This window comes from Coffea eugenioides, chromosome 6 (assembly GCF_003713205.1).
Source record: "Coffea eugenioides isolate CCC68of chromosome 6, Ceug_1.0, whole genome shotgun sequence".
In the NCBI taxonomy this organism is placed as follows: domain Eukaryota; kingdom Viridiplantae; phylum Streptophyta; class Magnoliopsida; order Gentianales; family Rubiaceae; genus Coffea; species Coffea eugenioides.
The window spans coordinates 8,102,884-8,115,210 of record NC_040040.1 but is presented as its reverse complement, the minus strand read 5'-3'; the positions used below and the strand labels follow the sequence as shown (position 1 = coordinate 8,115,210).

Below are 12,327 nucleotides of genomic sequence, written 5' to 3'. Positions count from 1 at the left end.
CTGTCCCACAACTTAAACCACAAAACAAGCAGGCTCAAACGCTACTTTCCTCTCGAACTCATTTCTAAATTTGCTGGACTTCAGCAATGCGTGATCAGAGTGACGGTCCACCATGACCACGCCTTGTTTGAATAGCTTTTTCTTAAATTTTTTTTTTATACTTTCATAAATGCATTTTTAATTATTTTTTTTATTTTACATATATCACACGCCACTATATATATATTTTTTATAAAAACTTCAGAGAATAACAAATAGAAACTTTTGTTGTTTGGTTTTGGGGGAAACCTAAAAATTAATCAACTCTAAGTTCGGACAAGCCTGAAGAGGGCTGGGTGGATTGATTTAAGTTAAAGATGTCCATAGCCCAACCTAAGCTACGTGTGGTTTGAAGCTGTTGAAACAACTGATTACCCAGTCTCCAATGATGTTTTTCCGTAATAGGCCCACGCGATTCTGTAGAGTTTGTGGTGTGTCATTGTCCAGCTCTCATTCTGCTCATCCTCCTTCAATCAAATTACTCTGTTTTCGATAAATGATTGAACTTTATTTTGGTCCAGTGTACTTTTCATGACTTTCTTTTTAAAGAAAAAGAAAAAGAAAAAAAACTTGAGAAAGTTACAAGAACTTTTTTCCTTTTTAACTTCTTTTTTTTAATCTTTTCATCTCTCTTTTTCACCATTCATCCTTTTAAGACTTAATTGTGAGTATTTGTGGCAAACAAATCCTTTTAATTAAATTTACCCATACCTACCAATGACTAAATGGATATGGGTATTTTAAATTTTTGCATATGAATGTAAATTGATTATCCAATAATACCCATTTAATAAATGAGTATTATTGGGTAATTTATCAAATCCAATTAACCCATTTAGAATTGTCTTCTTCCAATTCTCCTATCTTTCCTCACCTTTTTTTAGATTCTTCATTTTGTCATAATGTTAACTATTTTTGTTTCATTATTATTACTATTTGTTAGTTTTATCTTATCATTTTATTTTTTCTTAGTTTTTTAACTTGCTCATTTTTCAGCATTGCTAATTTATGACAAGTTTTAGCTTCTTTTCCTACCTTTTCAAAATAAAATTTTAAATTTACACACAAAAAAAATGCTAGGTGTTCAAAATGTTTGGATTAAGTTTTTATGTTAACTTTTATAGTATTTAGTTCAAATTTTTATCTTCTTATTGTTCAATTATTAAATAGTATGTAATTTTGCGACATAGAGTACGGATGGAAAAAAAATTGGTAATTAGATTTATTGACCATTATAAGTAAATATTTAAAACAAATGATGAATGCAAATAGTGGTATGAATTAATAGCTTAACTTGCAAAAATGAATTTAAATGAGTTTACAAAAAGTTAAAATAAATGGGTTATAAATGGGTAATTGGGTTATCTAATTTATTTTTTGATTTATACTTATCTAATTAAATGTATATAAATGGATTGACTCATTTATATTTATTATCCATTTTAACCAACTCAATTTCGCCCAAATCATCCATTTTGACGCCTCTAATTGCGGATTCGAATTCTAAATCGGGTAACAAAAAAGACCGGTGAAAACAAGAACTTTATTGACCTTTATACATCGACGCCGCGGATGCACCAACATTTGATGCCATCGGGGCATGTGATCATCATATTGGCCTGGAATTTTCAACGTTCCCAACCATCCACATCATCGACGAAAGTCTCTCACAAAATGCTTATTACCCAACTGGGGACCAATATTCTTCACACCTTTTATAAGTGCTCTCCTTCCTTGGCTTGTCTTTTGGGCACTATGATATTCCTTGGTTTTAATAAATGTTTACTTGGAAGAATTCCAATTGTATTGGAGACGATCTTTCCTGGGTCTACTTTTTGTGGAAACTTTTGGTCAATCGCTATTTTTCTCTTATTGTATTAAAGTATAAAGCTAAGTCATTGATTCACCATATGAACCAGAAATGAAAACTAATTTCAATTCAAATTTCAGCAAAATGCGAAACAGAAAAATTGTTCATAGGTAACTGTACCTCCATTAGTCCAATTCGCAACCGAGCAGTTAGATTTTCCGAACGCGGCTTAATTGGCACGAGTCAATCAAGCAATAAACATCCAAGTCTGTGGTGAGTCTCCTGATCACGCGCTTGTGAATCGCTTGGTTAAACTCAAGTGTCATTTGTCCAAAGCAAAAATTTTGTAAGAGTTTTTCTTTTAATTATTTAAATAATTAAATGTTTTTTAGTAGTTGGTGCCTTAAGAGCATGTGATAAACACGCCAGAAAAAACAAGATGGACTAATTATTGATGTTTTAAAATTATCATTTACCTCCTGAATTGTGGCAGTATTTTCACAGCAAAATTTTACGTTTTTTTATAGAGAAATAATGCCGACTCAATTTCTTAACATGTGTTCTATGTACATTAACTAAATTATGTTTTATAGCATTTGCTTCTAGATTTGAAAATTTAAAAAAAGCGTGCGTAACTTTCTGACGAGATGAATTTCCATATTATGCGTCTCTACTAAATTTTCATAATATCTCTCATCAAATATGGTGACGTGCATCACTCGTATAAATATCTGCATTTGGTGGGAATTGGGTGATTTTGAGTACATCGATAATTGATTAATGTTCGTTAATCAAGCAATAAATAGAACAAAAAACTTTAAATTGGAAGTTTCCATATAGACAATGAGCAATTTAGTAGAAGTTTGTCAAAATATCGAATAGACCATTGTCATTATTTTAATTAGATATTTAGTAGAAAATTGTCAAAATATTGAATTGACCATTGTCACTATTTTAATTGGATGATATTGCATGGAGTTGATTCCAATTACAGATATGCAATATGCATTAGAAGGTTTCGATCAATTCTTAATACTTCAAAAATTCCCAATTTATAATATGTTTGCACGAGAAATTTATTTTTTTGTAAAAAAAAAAAAATTAGACTTATTTCTTATTTGGTGCTCTAAAGTCACGAAATACACAAATCTTTATAAGAAAATGTTGCTAACATTGGATCCACTCTCTCGTTTAAGGTATTAAGTTAATGTATCATCATCAATATTACTTAATGAACAAGAGAGATTTCACCATCAATGACATTAATTAAATTATAAAAAATGACAGTTTTGTTTGGTAACAGGAAGAATTTAAGTTTCAGACTTTAACCTACAAGGCCGATAAGTCAAGTTAAAGATCTCTACGTCTCGCTTTTCATTTTAAGTCGCCAACTAACAACCAAGAACATTGAGATATTGTCAATACCACCAATAGTTTTTCAACTTTCATCAAAAATCCCCCCACCACCAAACCCTCCCAAAAGGAAAAAAGCAAAGAAGAAAAAAAGCACTTTTTTGATTATCAGCTTAAAGGTTTAAACATTAAATAAAACAGTCATTTGTGTTACAAGAACCAAACTCAAATTTTTAGAAAAAATTTACGGGTCTGGGGTTTAGTTAATTGATTTTTTTTTTTTTTTGACAAATTCTTCTTAAGGAATAGACACTCAATAGTTTTGTGGACGAATTTAATTGCTCAAGTTACACTGCTGTAACATAACACCTATTTAATGGGCAGGATGACCGCGCGTGGAAAGCAACCACAAAGATTTGTTAGTAATATTTTACTCCCCTCACAAGACTGGAAATTCTTTCATTAGTCCGCGCAGTCTCACCACCAAGTCCCAACAAAACTCAGAGGCCACCAGTATCATTTTCCACCAGTCGTCAGTGCAGAAAAGAGAAAAAAAAAAAAGAGAGTCGTCAGTGCAGTAAAGAAGTCGGCACTAGGAATTTCTCAGATCATATCCACTCTTAAACGCGTTGGAAAGTTAAATCACCGATATCCATAAATTCCGTGACCAGCGGTGCAATTAACGCAACCAACATCGATCACCTTCCCACTTCTTCCCTTTACTTTACTTTGACACACAGAACAGCATCTGCAGGCAGCTAAATGGGAAAGTAGCACAAGCAGCCATTCCTTTAATGGAGACTAATAAACCATTGAAAAGCAAAAAATGGGCTCTTCCTCTCATGTTCTCAATTTCAATCTCATGTTGTCTTACCATTGTTTCTGTTTTTAGTGCCAACCCTTTTGAGCAAAGATCCAAGAACATCAAAGATGAAGTTCCAGTCTTTGTCGAATCAAAGTTGCATGTAGCTCCGACTCAGCCCTTTCCAAGAATTCCAAGACTGGCTTATTTGATCTCTGGTTCTAGCGGTGATGGTGAGAGCTTGAAGAGGACGCTCATGGCCCTTTATCACCCGTTGAATCAGTATGCGGTGCATTTGGACCTCGAGGCTTCCGTTGAGGAGAGACTGGAGCTGGTGAATTTTGTAAAGAATGAATCTTTATTTGAGGAAGCTGGGAATGTGAGGGTCATTGTGAGATCCAATTTAGTGACTTATAGAGGGCCTACTATGGTTGCTAATACCCTTCATGCTGCTGCTATTTTGTTGAAAGAAGGCGGAGATTGGGACTGGTTTATCAATTTGAGTGCTTCAGATTATCCTCTGCTCACCCAAGATGGTATGAAATACTCGTTGCTATTATATACGAGCATTGCTTTTACTAACCTGTGAATTCTTTTCCCCAATAAATTGTGGGTTGGCACTTGTTTCTGCGGTATGTGCTCTGGCTTAATTCTTGAGTAACCAGTTGATACTTGATAGGACATGCTATTTCTGTCTCATGATCATAGGTTCTTTTTCGGATCATATCAGTCTCCTGGGGTTTCTTATTTATTTATTTATTTTCAAGGTTGAAGCAGTGGATGCAATTAGTAGTTGCTCTATTTCTTCAAATGGATGTGTGAATGTTTACCCTGCAGTTGGAACTTCATTTTCTTTACTGTCTCTTGATGTTCTGCTTGGTGTTTCAATGCATTCTAAACTATTACCTCGTTGTCACGAATTTTTAATTTTATTCTCCTTTGTTCTATATCTGTAACATTAGTCCATGCTGCTTAAGGTGGTTAATTTTTAGTGCATAACAAGATTCAGTTTTTGCTAATAGGATGCTGTTACAACTGAAATGTCTAAACTGAATTTAAGCCGTTATTTATTCTCATTCTTAGAATTAACTACAAATGAAAGTATGGAATGCATGCTGACGCAGTTTGCTTTGTGTTTTTGCCATCACCTATGCGAACAGATATCCTTCACACTTTATCTACTGTTCCTAGAGAACTTAATTTTATTGAGCACACAAGCGACATTGGTTGGAAGGAGTAAGTATTCACATTCTCTCTTGATCTGTACAAGAAGAGCTTAATAGTTTTACATATTTCAGATAAAAGCTATTCATAGTGTAGCATGTTAGGCTATATTTTTCCCCTTCAAATACTGCAGCTTTTGATCTTCTAGGTATCAAAGGGCGAAGCCTGTTATAATTGATCCGGGACTCTATAGCCTGAAAAAATCAGATGTCTTTTGGGTCACACAGAAAAGGAGCGTGCCTACAGCATTCAAACTCTTTACTGGTAAACATCTTCATAATATTTTTGCATATGTTATTGTTGTTCTTCCCTGTGATTTTGAGCTCACACCAAGTAACGGATGTAAACATTAACAACATTCGAACATTAATAACATCCTGCTTGAAGTAAATGTAAATGATTTCTTCTGAAAAAAGGATTCACTTGGTCCAAAGATCACTTGAGTTCAAACAAGTCTACGTTTTGATGACTCTCTGATTTTCTGACTAAGTTAATCATTCATTCTGATTTCGGCGGGGATGCTCCGGTTGTTGCACCCTTTCCATCCTGTTTCATTTCTCTTATGAGGTCCTTGAAAAAAAGAAACTGCCATATGTTTTCTGAATCTTGAAAGGTAAAGGTGATTATCACACAAGGAGATGACCGAATGTGCAAGTGTTGGTTGTCCAAATAGTTGGCAAGGCATGGAAATCTTGGTAGAAGTGACAATGTTGCGCTACCTACAAGCTTCTCTATCAAACCCAGTGTTGAGTAATGGTCAAACAGAATGCATATCCATGAAGCAGGAATATTTGTTTGTCGATGATATAGTTAAAGTCAGTTGCTCAGATAGATTTAGATGTCAATCTGAGTTTTGAGTAATATAAATTTCTTTACCTGAATGCTTAGTTGGGAAGATCAGTCAAATTTAATATGTTCCTTGTACATCTTTTCTTTTCTTTTTTTTTCATGACATTATCACTGCCAGAATGTGTGTAGTTTCCTAGCTGTTCATGCATTAGTAACGTTTTATTTCCAGTGGAGCATTAATTTGAGCATACAATTTTAGAACATTACCGCAGTTACCATTAGCATCTTTAAGAACTGCTTTTTTTGAGGAATCTAACATATTATGGGTGTTTTATTTTCTCGGTTTTGGGTAATCTCCAATAATTTGACCTAATGTGCAATTAATTTCTTTGACAGATAATTTAGGAAATAGCTAGTCATAAAGAGCTAGATTGTTTTTGGTACTCTCCAGCAAGTGGAAGTTTGAAATTGTACAGGCATTTCTGACGTTTTTGATACCCTAAATGGTAGCTCCCATCTGGGGTACAGGAGCAAGTTTTGTCGTTATTCATAACCTGATGATTATTCGATTTTCTATATATACTTTTAATATGCCAATATTGATAACCTTCCTGGCTTTTAACATGGTTTTTGCAATCAGGTTCTGCTTGGATGATGCTGTCTCGCCCTTTCATTGAGTACTGCATTTGGGGTTGGGATAACCTACCTCGGATAGTCTTAATGTACTATGCCAACTTTCTTTCTTCACCAGAGGGATATTTTCACACAGTGATCTGTAATGCAAAAGAGTTTCGAAATACCACAGTGAATCATGACCTCCATTTCATATCCTGGGACAACCCTCCAAAGCAGCACCCTCATTTCCTCACAGACAATGATTACCAGAGAATGGTAGACAGCAATGCTCCTTTTGCCCGAAAATTTGGCAGAGATGTAGCTGTTCTTGGAAGGATTGATTCTGAGCTTTTGGGCCGTAAAGCAGATGGCTTCGTCCCAGGCAGTTGGTTTGATGGTGGGACAAATAGAACTGATCTTCGGTATATTATTAGAAATATAACTACCCTTAGGCCTGGGCCTGGTGCAGAAAGATTCAAAAATCTGATAAACAGTTTGTTAGCTGATAAAGATTTTGATGTGAAGCATTGCATCTAGCCCCAGAACCAAGCAAATCTTTGGAGAGTGCATCGCCATTGAAGTAATTCAACGGCTGATAAAATTTCCTTGTTCTTCAAATAATGGGGTACAGCTTTTGAGACTGCTCAGAAGGTTATAGGAATTGACATAGGTAGAGAGTCATACAGTTTGGGATGGTAAGCATCCTTCCCTTATCTTTCAACATATTAATTTGTAGGTCAAAGATATAAACAGCTGCTTCTTTGTCTTGATTGGTTAACAAATGGGAGTACTGTAATGTTCTTACGGGTGGAATAACTCATGATCCTGAGTCCACTAGGACGCCAGAGCTTTGGACTTACTCAGAGACTTCCTGAACGGGTGGAGAAGAACACAGAATGTGTGAAGATACTGTTCGGAGAGCATGGATGGCTGGTGCAAGGTCTGGTCTACTGAAAGATTCTTATTCTTGATAGTTCATAAAGTGCCTGAACGCTTTGAAAATGTTCTGCAGATTGGTTCCGATTGGCGACTGGGTCCCCAAAAGTTAAAAGAGTTCTTTAACCAGGCGTCCACCTCACCCTTTAGTTCTGTCATGTTGAATGAAGAACTTCGTTTAATACCAAAAGCAAATCTTGAATAGACATAAAATTTGTATCTTGAATAGGCAATAAAAGCCCCTATAGGTACTATGACACTTCCATTAAGGGTTACCACCAAATGAAGGTTCAATGTGGTGCCTTCTCAACTGGGAACTTAATACCATGGGCCAGAATGATTAGAAAAACAAATGCTAAGAGGATGCTTAGTCATGGACCGGCATCTCCCTCTATTTTTTTGGGGAAAAAAAAAATCCACTCACTCTTAAACGTACTCGTCTAAAATCGAGATTTGACTCAACGGATGAGCATTCTCTTTGGATTTATAATCCCATCTACAGATAATAATAAAGAGAACGAAAAACAACAATAAGTTAAATGTATCATTGAAATTTTCCTCCAATATTGCTTCATTCTTACTATACATGGTCTTAAAATGTCAAACCTGTATATAATTCAGTTAGCAAGATGCATTACATTGAACAAAGAATCAAGCGTCTGGCACACTTCTGGTGCTTTGGGATGCACGAAGGCACCAGCACGGAACTCTTCAAGCAAACCATTGACCTCTATAGCACTACAACCTGGCTTCTTCTTCATTCCTGTGTCCTCCATCAGTCTCCAAACTCTTCTTGCTTCCATGTCACTGCCGGCTTGCCTGTAAATGTTATATGAAAGGACGTGAGTCCCATAATCTGTTACTCCCATGTTAGCTAGTTTTCTCCATATTCTATCCCCCATTGCTGTATTGCCATAAATTCTACAAGCACCAAGTAAAGCACCCCAGATATTAGCATCACCTTGGCTAATTCCTCCAATTTTGTCTTCAATGAATTCCTCAGCCTCTTCCAACCTACCGGCTCTAGCCAAAAGGTCAACCACACATGCATAATGCTCAAGCCTTGGTTCAACCTTATAAACACTACTCATTTGTTCAAATAACCAGAGGCCTTTGTCAACCATACTTGCATGTGTACAAGCACTGATGACAGCAACAAACGTGGCCTCAGAAGGTTGAGTCCCACCGAGCACCATTTGATCAAATAATTCAAGTGATCTAGTAGCGTAACCATTCATTGCAAAACCAGAAATTATAGCATTCCATGCTCCACTGTCTTTGTTGACAATTCCGTAAAATACAGAAGAAGCCAGTTCCACCAAACCGCATTTTGAGTACATATCAACCAAAGCAGTAGCTAATATTTGGTTATCCTCGTATCCACAGCTTCTGGCATATGAGTGTACCCACAAGCCTTGTGATAAAGCACCAAGTTGAGCACAAGCAGTAAGGACAGTCACGAGCACCGACTCATTAGGCTTCACAGCAGCTTCCTCCATACGCCCGTATAAATCAAGCACTTCCTTAAAATCACCGGACCGTGAATACCCTGCCATTAGTGCGCTCCAGGAAATCACATTTCTCTCGGGCATTTCTTCAAACAGAGCCCTTGCTTCTTCCACCTGACCCACTTTTCCATACCCATCAATCATCGTAGTCCACAGAACCACATCCCTCCGGGGAATTTCATCGAACAGCATCCGCGCTTTATCCATCTCAAGACTCGACGAATAAAATTCAATCAACGAGCTACTTATAAATGGGTCATAAACAAGACATAATTTCAGCACATGGCAATGTACCAATAAACCCGCAAGATTAAACTCCTGCGAAACCAAGGAACACGCCTTAAATAAAGGCGTGAACGTGTAATTGTTCGGAATAAGCCCGTCTTTTAGCATGCTTTTATAGCACGAAATGGCGGGTTTCGCCAGATGTGATTGAACATATCCTCTGATCATGGTATTGTACAAGAAGGTGGTCTTGTACTGAAGATTTTGGAAAATAGTGCGAGCGTAGGAAAAGAAAGCGGGATTCTTGGAGGTGGCGGCGAAGGAGAGAAGCGGGGCAATGCTTGATGGGTTCTCGGCGAGGTAGAGTTTGAGGAAGTGGGCATGGACTTGTTTGAGCTGGTTGACAGATTTGCATTTTTCAGTAAGAAATCCTAGAATGGCGTTTGTGTGGGTAGTCTTACTAACTGAATTATGAATCATCGGAAGTTGAAGAAGAAGGATTGGCGGGTAACTTCATTTGGGTCCCCCGCACTTTTTGAGTTAAGCAAGTCGAGAGGAATGGAATTAGGGAAGATCTAAAATTGGTAATCCATCTGACTCCAATTCGGCTTACTCTCTGGAGAGAGCTCAAAACCTTTTCAGCATTTTGTTCAAGTCACCTCCGATGGTCACTGGGTCTTTGTAGTTGTTAGGGACAGTAAAACTGAACTGTAACTGCATTTTCTGCTGGCCATTAAATCTAAGAAGACGACTATGAAAATCTGGACTGTTTATAATTATGCCCCTTCGACTGCTAGCAATTTACTATGATGCTTAGGACTTCATGGAAATATGCAACAGGGGCTACCACTGGGAGTGGGACAACCTTGCACTGTCCGATGAGGGTTTCAATTCTACTGTTAAAATGCCGCTCTGTTCCTGTCCCGATGAGGGTGCTCAATAAGAATGTGACGATGATGATGATTCATACTGTCTAACAGATGCTCTAGTGAAATGATTACAGAGCATCTGAAAATTGAACCATTCTTTTCCCAACATTATCGCCACGAAAAAGTCCTGCAAATGCAGATGGTATGCTTTCCACACCATGTGAAATGTCTTCAAGAACATGCATTTTCCCAGTTTGGAGGGACTCGAGTGTGGCTGAAAGGAAATCCTGATAGATATTGAGGTGATCACCAACTAAAAATCCTTGAGTCTTAATCCTTTTGTACACAACATCTACCATGTTCAGAGCAACAAGTCGAATCGTTTATCCGTATATTCAGCTATAACACCACACGCAGCGATCTACCAAAGGCATTCATGTTATCCACTGCTGCTTCTAGCATCCCTGCTCCCACGTTATCAAAATAAATGTCAATCCCATCTGGAAAGTACCTGCAGTAATACTGTAATAAAATTGAGACGGATTCGCAAGTATCATAATTTAAAATCTTTGTTTGGAAAATCCCGACTCCAATTTACAAAATATCAGGTGAGATTTTGGTAAAATTCTGAAAGCACTCAAAACTTCTCACATTCAGAAATGGAGATGAATTACCTCTTAAGATCAGTTTCTTCTTTGTAGTTGAAAGCCTCGTCAAAACCAAGCTTATTCTTGAGCAAATCTACCTGCTATCCACTCAAGGTAACAGGCATGCGTTATATCCATAAAGAATAGTACAGAAACGAATAGGGATATTACCAACAATAGAGCAGAAGAGGGCAAGAAGAGATGCTAGACCTTTTCTGAGCTTCCAGCACTGCCTACAACATAGCAACCGATGAGCTTCGCATACCGTCCCACTAAATTTCCTATCGATCCTGAAGCAGCAGAGACAAATACCTTTTCCCCTTTCTTTGGCTTACACAACTCGAAAAATCCAGCATAAGCAGTAAGGCCACCGAATCCTGATTTACAAACATGGATTAACAAATGCTCAAAAGTTTTCATGAATCCTGGTTTTAGCCTGATACTACAAGTTCTGTCCTCTAGAATGAAGAAACGCTGACAATGTACCTAGAATTCCTACATTGTAAGAAATCGGAAATCCCATTGTATCCACCTTCCTTAACATGGCACCACCCTCTTCTATTATGCTGTACTCTCCCCAGCACAGGAACCCAGAAACCAAGTCATCCTTCTCATGGTCAGGGTTCCCAGAAAGAACAACTCTCCCAACACCATAACCATCAATGCACTATGGACTCAAAAACAAATTCTACGAGAATTAGTACTGCTATTAGATGAAAATGCAATCATATCTTCACGGAGATGCCATTAATCAATACAACTAAGAATGCAACTTACCTTGCCAGGGATAACATCGCCCGCAAAATTTATGGCTCGCTCAGAGGGAGATTGGTTCTTCATGAGGTTGAATTGGTACGGATCAATTGATAATTAAAGATTTTTCACGATAACATCCGTTTTTTCCTGGCTTCGTTGATAAAGAAAAAGCTTCAGACTTGAGCTCAAAATCAGACTCTTGTGGTTCTCCATCAATGTTATGTTTAATGACTGTACCTATTTGTTACTTCCATTGAAAATTATGGGCCTAGAAACTTCACAATTTAAGCTAGTGAAGAAGAATAATACTTGGAATGTGTATTTACTTGGAATCTCCAACCTTTTAGCAGGTGTATTTACTTGGAATCTCTTTGTTCGTATGATGGGCGCGACCGTCTTCTGCGGCGGGGGTCGGAAGAGGACTCAGCTCAGCACAAAATTTGGTCCTTGTTTGTGTTTTTCTTCTTCCTTACCTGTCTTTCTCAGGTTCCCTCCATTCGCCCAAGAATTAAGTGGATCATTACATAATTTACATTGAAATCTTCTGAAAAGGTGGATTGCAGTCCCAAATTCTCAGCATATGATACTCTAGCAAAATGATAATTATATTATCGCCTCTAAAAAGGACCTGAAAAAGCAAATGGTATGCTATATTACATTCTATTTGTAAATTTGTAATTAAATTAACAGGATGAGTAACTTTATTTAAGCCAAGCTTGAGTAATTACTACCCAAGCTCCGTAAAAACAAATAA

At 37.1% G+C, this 12,327-nt stretch overlaps 2 protein-coding genes and 1 pseudogene across 2 annotated transcripts; 1 reads left to right on the top strand and 2 right to left on the bottom strand.

Moving 5' to 3' along the window:
* The first annotated feature begins 3,727 nt into the window (after positions 1–3,727).
* On the top strand, positions 3,728–7,694 carry LOC113773369 (beta-glucuronosyltransferase GlcAT14B-like). Its single transcript, XM_027317998.1, has 4 exons — positions 3,728–4,540; positions 5,165–5,240; positions 5,377–5,492; positions 6,658–7,694. The coding sequence occupies exons 1-4, from the start codon at positions 3,997–3,999 to the stop codon at positions 7,167–7,169; spliced, it is 1,248 nt and encodes a 415-aa protein (XP_027173799.1). The 5' UTR covers positions 3,728–3,996; the 3' UTR covers positions 7,170–7,694.
* Positions 7,695–8,138: 444 nt separating this feature from the next.
* On the bottom strand, positions 8,139–10,095 carry LOC113775871 (pentatricopeptide repeat-containing protein At5g48910-like). Its single transcript, XM_027320915.1, has one exon. The coding sequence runs from the start codon at positions 9,779–9,781 to the stop codon at positions 8,186–8,188; it is 1,596 nt and encodes a 531-aa protein (XP_027176716.1). The 5' UTR covers positions 9,782–10,095; the 3' UTR covers positions 8,139–8,185.
* Positions 10,096–10,097: 2 nt separating this feature from the next.
* Positions 10,098–11,827, bottom strand: LOC113775872 (annotated as a pseudogene).
* Between the last annotated feature and the right edge of the window lie 500 nt (positions 11,828–12,327).

Excerpts from the sequence above, each read along its gene's own strand:
- LOC113773369 (XM_027317998.1), top strand. The coding sequence starts at position 3,997 with ATGGAGACTAATAAACCATTGAAAAGCAAAAAATGGGCTCTTCCTCTC. Across the intron at positions 4,541-5,164 it reads TCCTCTGCTCACCCAAGATG|ATATCCTTCACACTTTATCT; the intron begins GTATGAAATACT and ends CTATGCGAACAG. Across the intron at positions 5,493-6,657 it reads AGCATTCAAACTCTTTACTG|GTTCTGCTTGGATGATGCTG; the intron begins GTAAACATCTTC and ends TTTTGCAATCAG.
- LOC113775871 (XM_027320915.1), bottom strand. The coding sequence starts at position 9,781 with ATGATTCATAATTCAGTTAGTAAGACTACCCACACAAACGCCATTCTA.